Genomic DNA, 15906 nt, shown 5'->3' with positions numbered 1-15906 from the left:
AGGCTGAGACTTGCAGCGACTCAGCCGCTTCTTCTTCTTCTTGTGACCCTTTTAGCTTGTGTGTTGCTTTCACCACGATATTTATGTTTCCACTCCTCTATTGCCTGCTATAATGGATATCATATCTTAGTATTCATATACGCTCATGCCATGAGGATAACCTAGACTCCGTGGCACTGAGTGATAGTGAATTACTAATGAAATACTGTGGTATTTCATTAGTAATTTACTATCACATAAATGCATATATAAGACAGTAACACTGTAAAGGTGTAGGATGATCTTGACTAATACAGTGGTCAGTTTGGATTGTCTTTATTTTTTGCAACCATGAGGTTTACATTTTATATTTTTGGATGTGATGAATGATATGAATGATATGAAAAGTATTCATGTATGATGTGTGTACTTTTGGATCATCAGTGTGGAAAGTAGTGAAATATAAGAAAGTACTTGTGTGTATGACGAGTGATGGAGGTCTTCCTTCAGGGAGGACCTGATGCCAAAGAGAACGAGACGAAGAGCCAGGGACCAGTGCTCACGGTGTGCAGAGGCCATTAGGAAGGACTTAAGCTGGCAGTGGAAACGCTCTACAATGCTGTTGCTCTGGGGGTGGTAGCTAGAAGTCCTGTAACGGCGTATACCAAGGAGAGCCATTACCTTGCTCCACACCTTAACTTCAAACTGGCTGCCGTGGTCAGAGATGAGGCTGAGCAGAACACTGAATCTTGAGACCTAAGTATTTATGAAGGCTTGAGTGACGGTGTCCATGGTAATATCAGCCAGGGGTGCGGCCTCAGCCCAGCGTGTGAAACGATCCACGCAGGTGAGGATGTATAATGATGGCCAGCTGAGGGAGGTAGAGGACCAACGAAGTCGATGTGCAGGTGGTCAAATCTTCCAGTGGGGTGTGGGAAGGTGCCAGGCAGCAAGTGAGTGTGGCGAATGACCTTGGAAGCTTGACAATGTGTGCAGGTGCGGTCCCAGAGATGGATGTCCTTGTTCATACCTTCCCAGATGAAGCGAGAAGTCACGAGGTGTTGTGAGACGTGGATGCCAGGGTGGGAGAGGTCGTGGAGCTGACGGAAGGCCACATAGCAGTGTCGCTGGGTAAGGTAAGTATGAATGGTGTCCATAGAGAAGTCAGCATAGATGGCTACCTTGGTGCCTGGGAGAGTAACTTGCTTCATCTGGAGCACCGGGTTGTGCAGGAGTCTGTCCTGTTCGGCGTCACCAGACTGGTTGGCAGCAACAGCAGCATAGTCAAGGGAAGAGGAGGAGGACACGGCGGCAACACTGCGGAAGAGTGCGTCTGCGGATGCATTATCCACACCTTTGATGTAGCATATGTCGGTAGTGTACTGGGCGACTTAATCTAGGTGGCCAAGTTGGCATGGGGAGCAGGAAGCCTTGTTCTTCTGGAATAGAGTGGTGAGAGGCTTATGGTCGGTGTATATGTGGAAGTGACGGCCTTCAAGGAAGTACTGGAACCACTTGATGGCCTTGAAGATGGCAAGAAGTTCTCGATCGTAGGCACTGTAGTTAGACTCTGCCTTGTTGAACTTCTCTGAGAAGAATGCAATGGGCTTCCATGTAACGTTCACGAGCTGTTGGAGGGCTGTGCCTGAGCTGGTATCGCTTGCGTCACAGGTGAGAAAGACTTCTGCATCCATAGTAGGGAAGGACAGCATAGCTGCGTCGGCGAGAGCCTATTTGGCTGCGAGGAATGAAGCAGTGGCGTTGGTAGTCCAGGTGAGGGAGACAGATTAGCCACGCCTGCAGGGCTTGATCATGGCGTGGAGAGGAGAGCTCGCAGAGGCGAGTGGCGATGGAAAATTGCAGGCTCTTGAGTAGGGCGGTCTTCAGCTCTTCATAGGGCTTGTCAGCGGTGGCAGCAATAGAAATGATGGTAGAGACTTGCGGGAGCACATCACAAGGAAGATGACTAACAGTGTAGTTGAACTTGGTGAGGCTGCTGGTGATCTTGGATGCCTTGAAACTGCACTCCAACAGGGAGAACTAGAGACAGGTCCTGGGAGCAGAAAGGTGGAGCTTGAAAACCAATCGCCGTAGCTGTACCACTGTCTGAAAAAGCCATGGTGAATAATGACTTAACAAGCACAGGAACTGCTAATGACTGGCATGAAGAGCACAGGAACCGCAGGAGCTGCTAAGGACTGGCATGAAGAGCACAGGAACCGCAGGAGTTGCTAAGAACTGGCATGAAGAGCACAGGAACCGCAGGAGCTGCTAAGGACTGGCATGAAGAGCACAGGAACCGCAGGAGCTGCTAAGGACTGGCATGAAGAGCACAGGAACTGCAGGAGCTGCTTAGGACTGTAGTAGCAGGAAGCACTTCTGTAACAGTGTTTATGTGCCACTTGGTGAGTAGCACTGAGCAGAAGCACTGAAGAAAAGTGGTGAACATATTACTGCAGAGCACATTAACCACAGTAACTAAGTGGAAGTGTAGCAATAAGGATGCAATGTAGCACTCTGTGTGTTGTGTCACTGGTGTGTGTGTGTCACCGGTATGTGTCACTTGGTGTATGTCACTTGGTGTGTGTGTCACTGGGATGTGTGTGTCACTGGCGTGTCACTGGCACTGTAGGCGTCACTATACACAGGCTACACACAACACGTAGGCATCACTGAACACTGTACACGTCACAGGGCAGCACTGAACACGTTGCGTAGACTGAACACGTCACTGAACACGTCATTGAACACAGCCGTGTAAATCCAAGTGGCCGTGTGGGCAGTGAGTAATCCAAGAGGCAGCAAGGTGTCGCTGGTGATAATCCAAGGGCGGCAAGGTGGTTGCTACTGGTGGTACGGGGTGGGGTGGGGCGCCAGAAGGCGTGGTGGGAGGGTGCAGGTAATCCATAAAGTGGCCATGCGCTTAGCGCATTTTCTCCTTATCCTTGCCTCAACCCTGCGAACACCTCGGGGGAAAGGAGGCAGGGCTTGTTGGCTGATGGAGCCAGACCCGAATACAACGAATTGTCGCCGCAGGCATCTCGGCTCAGGAGAACAGCACCCTTAGTGATGCTGGTGAGAGGCCACTTTTGACCATGATAGCTACACTCCTTGGTCACCAATGTAAAGGTGTAGGGTGATCTCGACTAATGCAGTGGTCAGTTCAGATTGTCTTTACTTTTTGCAACCGTGAGATTTACATTTTATATTTTTGGATATGAAGAATGATATGAATGATATGAAAAATATTCATGTATGATGTGTGTACTTGTGGATTGTCAGTGTGGATAGTAGTGAAATATAAGAATGTTTGTAGGTTGTAGGTTGTAATAAGTAGAGAAAATAGTATATAAAAAGAAAGAAAATGAATTGTAATAGTCTGACTTAAAAGTGTGAGAGTGTGTGTCACATATAATAGAAAAATATGGAATGTGTGAGACAGGTGACTGAATGATTCACTACAACACCACCTCAAGAGGTGGTGCTCCCAGCAACCTGAGAGCAACCTCATAGCAACCTTCTTACCGTCCCTCCAAGCGTTCATAGATGCCATTTCACAGCAGGAGGTTGCTCTGACATTGTTAAAGTTTCTTGGATCCAGCTCCTGGCAGCCAATGAGCACTTTTAGGCAGGCTACCAATCTCCACCCGCCAACAGCAACGAATCCTTGTGGATGCTATTTTACGAAGGTTGGTATGTGAGCAGGAGGTTGCTATGGAGGTTGTCTGTACCAATATAGACAACAACCTGCTTCTTGGATCCGGCCCCGGAGCTCCCACCTATTGGCCAGCTGCGGAACTCTCTGACGTGCAGTTTGAAATTGCGTCTGGCACTCAGTTTGAAAATGCGGTTTGGCCAAATCACGTATAAGCAAACCGATTGTGCAAATTAAATTAATTATAATATTTTTTCAGTCGCGTTATAACAAAAACGCGTAAATCAAACATGCGTAAATCGAGTTACCTGTATTTAGATAAAGCGTTAATAACATATCATCCTGAGATTTTAGTAATCATATCTTTTGCAATGTTGAAACCATTAATATTATCCTCATTTTGGTTGACATCATCAAACAATGATTTGTATAAGTGCTCCATAAGGGATGTAAAAAGTAATAATACCAGTTATAATAATGACAACAATAACAGAATTAATAATAATAATAGTAATAATGATAACAATAATAATAATAATAATAAGACAAGAACATAGTTGGCTCCTCAGGTACCTTAAGAAGTTAACAAATAGTTGAAGTGCAAAATACTATAATATGTAGGCATAATTTCCACCATATGCAGTTTTTAGTTAATCACAGCAGTGATGGGTAAAAGAACAGGTTATAGGAATATGTATGGACTTGTAAGTAGAAGTTAAGAGAGAAAGGGAAAAAAGTTTGCATTTAAGGTGAGAGATTATCTAGCTGGCACAGTAAGATAAAACAAAGTAATGACAACACAATACAGTAAGTCTTCCAGGAAAGCAGTGAAGAAGTAAGTGAGGAGTAAAATATATTGCAATATTGCAGAGTTTGCATTGTCATGTATTTGTCATTACTAAGTATGCAATTTGATGATAAAGTCATGGTTAGTATAAGGTGTGGTAGATTGCATTAGGTGAGTCGGACTTAGAATTGGGGTAAGGTACGATAAATTATGATAAATAAATAATAACAGGTAAAATAGGGTTAGGTGAAGTGTATAAATGAAGTAGGCTTGCTAAGGTAGCATGGGTTTATATGAGTTTATAGATTGGTTAGGTCAGTGTTTCTTAACCTTTTTTGATCTCAGCACCCCTTTTGGTCAGGCCTAAGCAGTCCAGCACCCTCCACCATTGGCTAACACCGTACTGAACATGTACACTGGTAATATACACTGGGCTCTGCCGCGGTGGCGAAGGAGCGGGGATATCTTGCCATCTGGTGTACACATACCGAACGTGTACACTGGTAATATACAAGGCTTGTAATACTGATTAAATATTAAATAGTGAAACTCTTGTACAAATCAAGTGTTTTATATCACTATGCTACAACACATATGAAAATCACGTTAAAGTTTACCCCGGTATTGAATTTTAAAATATGCGATAAAAATACGTTTGCCCAAATGTATTCCTTTTACCTTTTACCACCACATATGTGACCTTCCTCAGCACTCCCTGAAATTGATTTCAGCACCCCATGGGGGTGCTAGCACCCCAGGTTAAGAAACGCTGGGTTAGGTGAAAGGCAGATTACCTATGGTAAGTGAGTTGTTCATAAAATTATTTAGGTAAAGGTGGGCAGTGAATAAAGTGAGGGTAGAATTGTGTTAGGAAGAACAATTTATTAGAGTTAGTAAGAAATGACAGTTTGAACTGAGGTCAGAATTATGAGTCTAGATATAGATAAATAAGTACAATTTTAAAGTGAAAAAGTAAAGTTTCTGAAAAGTATAAGATGTAAGTAAGGGAAGGTAAGATGAGGTGTTGAAAGTTTGTTAGGGATAATTTAGGTAGAGCAGTGAAAATTTAGAAAGTTAGGGAATGGCTATTTGATAAGTAATAATATAGAGGTACTTGTAAGAATAAACATAAAGAATAAACATAATAAAGGTAATCATCATAGGTCAAATAATTGATATGCAAATTACTATAATGTATAGGCATAATTTCCACCATATGTAGTTTTTTTTAGTTATCATAGCAGTTATGAGTAAAAGAGCAGATTATAGGAATATGTATGGACTTGTGAAAAAAAAAATGTAAGGAAGTATTTTTAAGTTGAGCATATAAACTGAATTAGGTTAACAAAGTTACGTTAGATAAAGTGAGCTAGATTGAATGAAGAAAAGATAAATTTGTGAATAAATAAATAAATAAATAAGTATTACATATGCACATATACACACACATATACACATACATATACATACACATGACATATATATAGCATAAATAACATCTGTTCTATGGTAGTTAAAGTATGAGGTGTATGAGATGTATTTAAGGTGAGAGATTATCTAGCTGGCACATTAAGATAAAACAAAGTACATAATGACAACACAATCCAGTAAGTCTTCCAGGAAAGCAGTGAAGAAGTAAGTGAGGAGTAAGATATATTGCAATATTGCAGAGTTTGCATTATTGTCATGTATTTGTTATTACTAAGTATGCAATTTGATGACAAAGTCATTGTTAGTATAAGCTATGGTAGATTGCGTTAGGTGAGTCGGGCTTAGAATTGCGGTAAGGTATGGTAAATTAGGATAAGAAAATAATAACAGGTAAAATAGGGTTAGGTGAAGTGTATAAATGAAATAGGCTTGCTAAGGTAGCATAGGTTTATATGGGTTTGTAGATTGATTAGGTGAAAGGCAGATTACCTATGGTAGGTGAGTTATTCATGAAATTATTTAGATAAAGGTGAATAGTGAATAAAATGAGGGTACTGTGTGTGTTGTGTAGCGTGGATTGTAACAGTTACTACCGGGTCTATGGTACACACAGTTTTTTTGGTTGTCTGTAACCTGAAAGCTTACCTCATGTGACCAAAGTACCCTACGCCACTAATCTAAGTCCCAATCTTTGTGCTGAGACACAAAAGCAAGCCTATTGGTAAGGTGAGCATGTGTGAGGCAAGGTTTTGAAACTGCGTGGCAACTCTGTGACATCCCAAGTTGTGTTTCACATATCTCCGCACAGTCCTTTCACTCACCCCAGCCAGCAAAGCAGGGTTCCTAGCCTTAAGTTCCTTGCTGTGTATGCGAGGGTTGGCCTCAAGCTATCTTCGAATAATGTTGAGAGTTCTCTGGCTCACACTGCGCTTAGGCCCTTCAGGCTTGTGAGGTGGTGACGAAGCATCTCTTCCTCCCTCACGATAAAATTTTGGTCCAACGTTGAACAGTTATGAGAGCTATGCCAGTGTTCATGGCAATTTCTTGATTTGACTTATTCTCCCTCACTAAGACACAAATAACTGAAATTTGGGTCTTACTAATTAGTTTTCTAGGTCTTATAATAGGTAGTAAAAGGGCACAATGGTAAGCATCCACAAAAAGGGGTCGTGAGGGGGGTGAAAGAAATTTCAAATTCAAGCACACAAGCCACAAGCAAACGTTGACTAAGGAAACCTATCATCTACTTTGATTACTATAGCTGCAGAGTTGTCAGACGGCGACATACAGCGAATCCTGCCGTATGTTTAAGAGTTAACCCCTTCCTCGGCAGAAACGAGTATACTCGTTTTCACTAAATGTTCCGTTTTCAGTTGTCGACGAGTATACTCGTCTAAAATTTGACCTTCAAAAACCAGCTACAGACGTATATATTCGTTTTCACTAAATGTTCCGTTTTCAGTCGTCGACGAGTATACTCGTCTAAAACTTGACCTTCGAAAACCAGCTACAGACATATATACTCGTTGATTCTGAGCCTTTCTAAGCCATTCTACGTGTGAAACGAGTATTCTCGTCAAATCGTACGCCTGCCTGACAGAGGCGACAGGGTGGAGCAGTGGGATTTCAAGGACGCTCTTACGAGACTTGCTCCAGCAATCACTGTTGTCGCATGGGTGTTGTTTTCATTCACATTACCACTTATTTTTTGTACCCTTTTCAAATAATTTACACCCCAAATGTCTAGTTCTGAGGAAGATAGCACATATGAACCTTCCCTCAGAAGCTTGAATACTTCTGATGACACTGCCAGTTCATCAGACAATGAATATTTCTCGACAAGTGAGGAGAAGGAGGAGGAGGGAGGTGAGGGGAGAGCTTGGAGTTTATAGGAAGACGAGTTAACTCGTATATGTCTACAAAGATATTTTCAAAGTAAAAAGTTAACCACAAAAATGGGGAAAAACAGTAATTACAAGCTGTTTTCATAATCAACATGAAAAATACTAGTATATAGAACCAAAATAAAAAAAAATAGTCTGAAAAGAAACGTTTTTAACAAAAAAATTGTTGGGGAAGGGGTTAAGAAAGGATGAATGAAATTTGGTCAGAGTGGAAGTCGTGGTCCCTTTCGCGCCTTCCGCTCAGACCAGCAGTGTAATTTTGGTTGATACTGATTATTTAGGAATTTACGAGAAATCTTATCGAACAAATCAGTAGTAAATCTGTTATCTGAGAAAAATTTCTTTAAGAATAAGACTTCTTTATGAAGTTTTATTCTTGTTCTTTTGGACAGTTCTCAAGCCAGAGAACTGACTTGAGAACTGTCCAGAAGAATAAGAAAAAAGCTTCATAAAGAAGGCATATTCTTAAAGAAATTTTTCTCAGATAACGGATTTATTACTGATTTGTTCTATAAGATTACTCACAAATTCCTAAATGATCAGTATCAACCAAAATTACTTGTCTCCACAGTCAACAAGGAAACTACATATGTAAGACTCCAGCCAAGCTGGGTATATTGGAAGCACAACTCAAGCTTTCAAGGTTCATGTGGATGAGCACAAGGGACAGTGAGCAGAACGGACCGTAGAACTCACAACCCCCCACATTAAGCTGTGAGAGATCACTCTGAGGTTTGTGGTGTCACTCTTAAAATTGAACACTTTAAAATAGTAGACAATAGTAACAATTCAGATCTCAGAATATTGGAATCCTTACATATCAAAACTAATTCTTCACAACTAAATAATATGACTTCTTCTGTTGCATTGCATATTATATAGATTTTTTTAACCTTTGTATCTTTATGTATAATTTTTAATAATGTGTGTATTAGAATTTCAATGTATTTTATCTTATCACTTTTAGACCATTGATGATGACATACTGAGATGTCGAAACGTCTGGATATAAAGAAGAAAGGAAGAAAATGGTTAAGAAAATAAAGGTGTTGTTTGTGTCAATGCTGGTTATTCTGTTCCTATTGAAGCTGAGGTTCCCCATGAACAGAGCTGTCTCTGATGTAAATACTTCTTGTCTTGTATGTTACAGGTATTGGGAAGGAGACTGCCAAGGACTTGGCAAAGCGTGGTGCTCGGGTCATCCTTGCTTGTAGAAACCGGATGAAGGCTCAGGCTGTGGCCGGTGAGGATAGGGTGTACTTACATTCTTCTCTTGTCTTTAGAGGCTGTGTAGATATGTACAAACTGATGTCATCTCTGTATCTTATCCAATTCTCTTCCTGCATTTCTAACTTATGTCTGGCAGTGCCATGTAGTTCCGCCTCGCCCTCCATTTTTCGCTCCAAACAACACCCAAATCTTGCTTATTTTGGAGACAGAAGAACCCTATGGCCCCCTTCTCCCCTTTACATGTGGTCTAGGTCCGCTTCCAACACTTGTTGGTGTGTGTTTGCTTGGGAGCTCCTTGGACACGTCCTCTCAGCACGGCAGTTCTTGTGTGTGTGTGTGTGTGTGTGTGTATTTACCTAGTTGTATTGTACAGGGTTTGAACAGGGCTCATAGTGTCCTGTCTACATGTCTCTATTTATCCAAATTTTTTTTAAAGTTATGCACACTATGTGCTGTAACTACTTCATCATTCAATGCATTCCACTTTTCCATTGTTCTATGTGGAAAACTATATTTTCCAATATCCTTCACACACTGCCTCATCCTAATCTTCTTTACATGTCCTCTTGTCCTTCTATATTCTTCTGTCACCAGCACTAGGTCTTCCTTGTCTATCTTTTCAATGCCATTTACTATTTTATACATTGTTATTAGGTCTCCTCATTCTCTCTCATCTTGTAAGGTTGATAATCCAATTTCCTTCAGCCTTTCTTCATATGTTAGGTCTTTTAGTTCAGGCACTATCTATGTAGCAATCTTCTGAATCCGTTCTCTTTTTATCCATATATCCTTAGATTCAGTATCATCGGTCAGCTTCCCTTTTCTTATCATAATTTCCTCCATTGCCACCTGTGATCTCATTCACACTTTCATTGGTCTCTTATCTCCTTCACTAATTCTTCCCAAACTAATCACTTCCTCCACTTTCTGGTCCAATTCCTGTGTGCTGTCCTGGACCTGTTTAATAATAGTTTTGGCCAATTCTCTCTCTTCATGCTCTCTCATGATCTTGTATGGATTTTTTTTTCCTTCATCCTAAAAAATTAAGAAACATTTCCTCTTCTCCACTGTATCTCTCACTAGATCCTCTTTCTCCTTAATTAGTTGTATAACAGTGTCCTTTGTCTTCCTGAATTTGCCTCCTTACTACCTCTGAAAATTTAACTTTCTTCTTCCTATTCCTGTTTCATGCATTTTGTAATTGCTCCAATTTGCTTTCACCCATTCTATTCTATACTTTATCATACCTATCCTGCACTTTTTTCTGTAGGCTCCTTAAGGAGTCTTCGTAGTCATAACATGTGGCCTTTAGTATATCATTTTGTTTCTTTATCTCCTGCATCTCCTCCTTCTTCTCTTGATTTATTTCCCTTACTTTCTCACATTCCTCTATTCTCACTTTTAGTTCTGTGTTTTCTTTTATTAATTTGTCTTGTTTTTCAATCAAACTTGACATCACTGCCTTCATATATATTATCTCTCTTTCCATGTTTATCAGCCTCCTCATATTGCTTCTTTCCTCTCAAAATCCAGAAAAGTCCTTATCTGTATTATCATCACTTAATCTCCTCAATCCAACAGGTGTTTCAATAAATCTCAGGTTTTCTCAACATGATGTTTGTTTTGGTTCCATACATTTGGCCATGCCACCTAACTCTGCTCTTCTCTCCATTTTTTTTTTCAATTCGGTATCCAATTCTTATTTATTTTGGAGACAGGAGAACCCTACCTCCCCCTGTTCATACGTCTAGGTCAGGCTCCAATGCCTGCTGAATTGCTTTCCCTGGGAGCTGTTTTGCAACGTCTTGACAGTGTGGTGGCAGTGGTGTGTATTTACGTAGTTGTATTTACTTAGTTGTATTGTACAGGGTTTGAATGGACACATAGTGTCCTGTCTCCATGTCTCCATTTATCCAATTTTTCCTTAAAGTTATGCACATTATGTGCTGTAACAACTTCATTATTCAGTGCATTCCACTTCTTCGCCGTTCCCTGTGGAAAACTGTATTTTCCAATATCCTTCACATACTGCCTCATCCTGATCTTCTTTACATGACCTCTTTTCCTTCTATTTTCTTCTATCACTAGGTCTTCCTTATCTGTCTTTTCAATGCCAATGACTATCACTCTCTTCTATCTTGTAAGGTTGGTAGTCCCATCTCCATCAGTCGTTCTTCATATGTTAGGTCCTTTAGTTCTGGCACCATCTTTGTAGCAATCTCCTGTATCTGTTCTAATCTTCTTATAAGTTTTTTTAGAGCTTGGGGGACCATACCACAGCTGCATATTCCAGCTTTGGACGTATCATGCTTGTGATGATTTTTTTTCATCATATCTTTGTCCTTGAATTGAAATGCCACTCTTATATTAGTCAACATTTTATATATATCTTGCTTATGTGTTTTTTGGGCTCAGATTTTCCTGTATAATTACTCCCAAATCTTTTTCCTCTAGTCTTCATTATTTGTTCCTCTCCCATCAGATAGTTCCATACAGGTCTTCTTTTGGTCTTTCCTAGTTTCATTACATGACATTTCTTGACATATAACTCCAATTTCCACTGACTATTCCATTTATAGATCTTGTTTATATCTTCCTGTAACAGCAGACAGTCCTCCCTGGTTTTGATAACTCTGTTTGCATCATCAGCAAATAAGTTAATATAACTGTTTACCCTAATGTGAATGTTTACATAAATCTGAAACATAATGGGGGCTAACACTACCCTTGTGACACTCTGCTTGTTACTCTACCCAAAAATGAGTATGTATCTCTGATCACAGTTCTCATCTCCCTATCCTTCAAATAATCTCTTGTCTATTCTAGCAAAGTTCCTCGCAGTTTTCCTGTATTCTCTAGTTTCCAAAGTAGTCTTCCATGAGGGACTTTATCAAAAGCCTTTTTTATATCCAGGTATACTGTATCCACTCATTCATCTCTGTTTTTCAGTCCTGCAATAACTTGAGTAGAAGCTTAATGAGTTTGATACGCATGACCATCCTGTCTTGAACCCAAATATCTGCTCGATATGACTTGTTCCTCTTCTAGATATTTAATCCATTTTCTTTGATAATTATTTCACACAATTTCCCCAAAACACTTGTAAGTGACACTGGTTTGTAGTATAGTGGTTCAGTTGCCTTTCCTCCTTTAAATATCAGTATTATGTTGGCTGTCTTCCATTCTTGTGGAACTTTCCCTTCATGTAGTGAACTTGTTATTATTTCCCAAATTGGATCCAGTAATTGCTCTTTACATTCTTTTAACACCCATCCTGATACACCATCTGGCCTCATTGCTTTTTTGACATCTAACTTATCCAATAATCTTCCAATATCCTCCTTCTGCACTGCAATTTCCTGTAGTCCTTGGCAATGAAATGTCCCATTAGGTTCTGTGAAATCCACTTCTGCAGTGAACACCATTTTAAAACTCATTCATTATTTCACACATTTCCTTCTCTGTTTGTTATGTCTTCCCTCCTTTAATTATTTTTTTCAATTGTTTCCTTGTTCTTCGTTTTGCCCTTTATAAACTTTTGAAAAGTTTGAGTTTCTCTTTGCTTTTATTCACCACATCTTTCTCAAAGTTTCTTTCTTCCTCCTGCTTACTCTAATATGTTAATTTCTCACATCCCTATGCTGCTGTCTTTTGTTGTCATTTCTCTGTTTTATAAGGTTCTTCCAAGCTTTATTTTTTGCCTTTTTAGCTTCTATGCATCTAGCATTGTACCAAGCGGGTATTTTTTTTTCTTATCTCTATAAAAAGTACATATTTTTCTACTCCTTCATTATATTTCTGTAAGAATATATCATATTTCCCTTGTATTGTCTTTCTATACATAATGTTTCTGCACTCAATATCAGCAAAAAAATTTCTTAGTTTTTCAAAATCTGCTCTTTCATGATTTAATCTCTCTCAGTGCCGTATCACGGGATTGTGGCGCCCCAGGGCAGAGGTCCTGAATGGTACCCCCCTCGCTCCTTCCTTTCTCACCCATCCCCTCCCCATTCTAGCTAGATTCATGCATAAATTCATAAAGACAACAGATCCACTTTAATTTCACAAAATAAAAAAATCACAAAATATGGCCCTGCTATACCACAAATTCAACACAAATCCACAAACTATAAAAAAAAAAAAAAAAAAAAAATTCTTACATAAATCACATATGTACTGAGTCGAAGAACACAGTCTCTATACCATGTCCATTTTTCGTGTTTTAGCAGCAGCAAAGTTATCAAATGACTTCGTCAAAATTAACACAATCCAGAACTTCCTTCCCAATGCTCATAAGAGCCAGACATTGGAGGCGGGCTTGCCCCATAGTGCTTGCTCCTCAGGTAGGACTTAATAAGTTTTAGCTTGCTGAATGACCTTTCATAGGACGCAATAGAAACTGAAGTGATGTCGAAATAATATGTCTGCCATGTGTAGTTCTCTCTCTCTCTCTCTCTCTCTCTCTCTCTCTCTCTCTCTCTCTCTCTCTCTCTCTCTCTCTCTCTCTCTCTCTCTCTCTCTCTCTCTCTCTCTCTGATAAGAAATAAAATAACAACAATGAGTGAATTTTAAAGGATGTAATTAAGATAAAGATAACAAAAGAAGTCGACGATTTAACAAAAGTGGTATAAATAAATAAATAAATAAATAAATAAAAATTAAGTAAAATAAGTAGGAAGCTAAAAATGCAGAGCAACATAGAACATACGAGTTTAAAAGAACATGAATAACACAAGAGAGAGAAACTGTGCTGGCTAGAGAGAGAGAGAGAGAGGGAGAGGGAGACTGATTACTGAGCAAGTTCCGCCAGTGCCTCTTTGCATGACAGCGGTAAGTTTAAGCCCGCTACATGTTACTCACTGGCATGAGCTTAATTGTACACCTCCTACAAATAGCCCTTCATTACTTACACCCTTAGAGGATGGAAAATTAGTGATGGAGCAGAAAGAGAGAGAGAGAAAAGAACAAGAAAAGGAGAAGGAGGTGGAGGAGGAATGCACTGCAGAGTTATAGGAGGAGGAGGAGGAGCATGGTTCCCTTTCCTTTCTACAAGTGCAAATCAGAAAGTATTGGACCAGTGACGAAACGCTTCATGTCACCACTTCACCAATCGAGTCACAACGAGTGCCACTGGCCGGGTAGAGTCTGGCTAACCTTGACTGTCAGGACGTGTTATTTATTCATATGTTAACAGACTTTTTTCTATTTTCTTTCTATTTTAGTGGAGATATGGTGTGTTGGAGGATGAAGGAAAGGAACTCAATGCACTGCTTCATACATAATCCATTGCCAGTTTACCCACAACAAGGTGAAGGGAAGGTAGTGGAAGGTGATGACCCTTGACAGAATCTTCCTTTTATCAAGCTAATATCATTTTAAGTAATTTTTGCCTGCCAGTATGAGACTATCAAATCTTGTCATTATAAACGTGACCTAGATTACAGAAAAACCTTGGAGGGGGGGTTCTGCAAATCCCGCCGGCGTGGCATTTTATTTCATATCCTGGCCCCATCCTCCTCCTGTATTTGCCCCTAAGATTGTTGATTGGGGGACGAAAATGGTGGTGTGGCGCCCCGGGGCAATCGCCCCCCCTGCCCCCCCTTGATACGGCCCCGATCTTTCTCCTTTGTAGTCATCTCTTCAACTTACCCCATCCTCCTCCTGTATTTGCATCACTAATGTCATATGATCACTTCTTCCTATTGGACTAAGGTATTTTATGATTGGAGGGGGCACTGGTTTCTTTGTGAATACTAGGTCAAGGAATGATGGTTCTTCATCACCCTGTACCACCCACTGATACATTGTATTAACCATAGTCAACTGTAACACTTCCTCGCTCCACTGTCCAGCATTATCCATTACAGGCAACCCCCGCTTAACCCCTTCGCGCCGGATGTTAAAAAAGCCCGCCTGTATGATATACGGGTGGTAGTGCCGCGCGAGCGCAGGAAACTCGTGCAAGCTTGTCATGCTTGTCGTCTTTGTGTATTATGCTGCTATTTTTTTAGTCACTATATCGCCTTCGAAGAGGAAAGTAGATGCTTCTCTTCGAGAGAAAGAGAGAGAGAGAGAGAGAGAGAGAGGGAGAGAGAGTGTGACATTTGCTAATATTTTAGACACAAGTGGGACATGTAGCTTATCTTCGAGAGGAAAAGGGGAGGGAAGGAAGGAGAAGGAAGGAGAGAGAGAGAGAGAGAGAGAGAAAATTTGTTGTTTTTGTATTTCTGTGTGTGTGTGTGTATTTACCTAGTTGTAGTTTTACAGGGCCTGGGCTTTATGCTCGTGTGGCCCCTTCTCCATATCTACACTTATCCAATCTTACTTAAAAGTGTGCACACTCGTTGCAGACACTACTTCTTCATCTAAACTGTTCCACGTCTCAATACATCTCTGCGGGAAACTATATTTTTTAATATCTCTCAGACATCTTCCCTTTCTCAGCTTTTTACTATGCGATCTTGTGCTTCAGATGTCATATTCTTCTCTCAGGATCAGTTTCTCATTATCCACTTGGTCCATTCCGTTGATCAATTTATAGACTTGTATCAGATCTCCTCTCTCCCTTCTTTGTTCCAAGGTTGGTAGATCCATAGCCTTTAGTCTCTCCTCATATGTCATCCCTTCAAGTTCTGGGACCATTCTTGTAGCCATTTTTTGTAGCCTCTCCAATTTCCTTATGTGTTTCTTTTTATGAGGGGTCCACACTACTCCTGCATATTCCAATCTGGGTCTTATTATAGTACTTATCAATTTCTTCATCATTTCTTTGTCCATGTAGTGAAATGCTACTCCAATATTCCTTAGCAAATTATATGTTTCTCTAAAAATTCTATCAATATGGCTTACTGGTTGATTGTTTTCTTCCATCGTCACTCCTAAGTCCTTTTCCTTTTGACTTTCTCCAGTTCTACTCCATC

The 15906-nt window shown here is 40.3% G+C and overlaps 1 protein-coding gene and 1 long non-coding RNA gene across 4 annotated transcripts in view; both read left to right on the top strand.

Moving 5' to 3' along the window:
- Window positions 1-15906, top strand: part of LOC123517107 (retinol dehydrogenase 11-like) — a 106995-nt gene that overhangs the window by 65613 nt on the left and 25476 nt on the right. For 2 of the 3 annotated variants that reach the window (XM_045277004.1, XM_045277006.1), the window contains one exon: window positions 8907-8999. The exons of the other annotated variant lie outside the window; for it this stretch is intronic. In XM_045277004.1, the coding sequence (XP_045132939.1) occupies window positions 8907-8999 (93 nt within the window). The remainder of the gene's footprint in view (window positions 1-8906; window positions 9000-15906) is intronic. 3 annotated transcript variants of the gene reach the window in all.
- On the top strand, window positions 355-8893 carry LOC123517108. Its single transcript, XR_006678396.1, has 3 exons — window positions 355-1115; window positions 8328-8488; window positions 8724-8893. It is a non-coding gene; the product is annotated as an uncharacterized LOC123517108 (long non-coding RNA).

Source organism: Portunus trituberculatus, chromosome 41 (assembly GCF_017591435.1).
Source record: "Portunus trituberculatus isolate SZX2019 chromosome 41, ASM1759143v1, whole genome shotgun sequence".
NCBI lineage: Eukaryota > Metazoa > Arthropoda > Malacostraca > Decapoda > Portunidae > Portunus > Portunus trituberculatus.
Note: the sequence above shows the minus strand (reverse complement) of the source record. Positions and strands in the feature narration are given on the sequence as shown.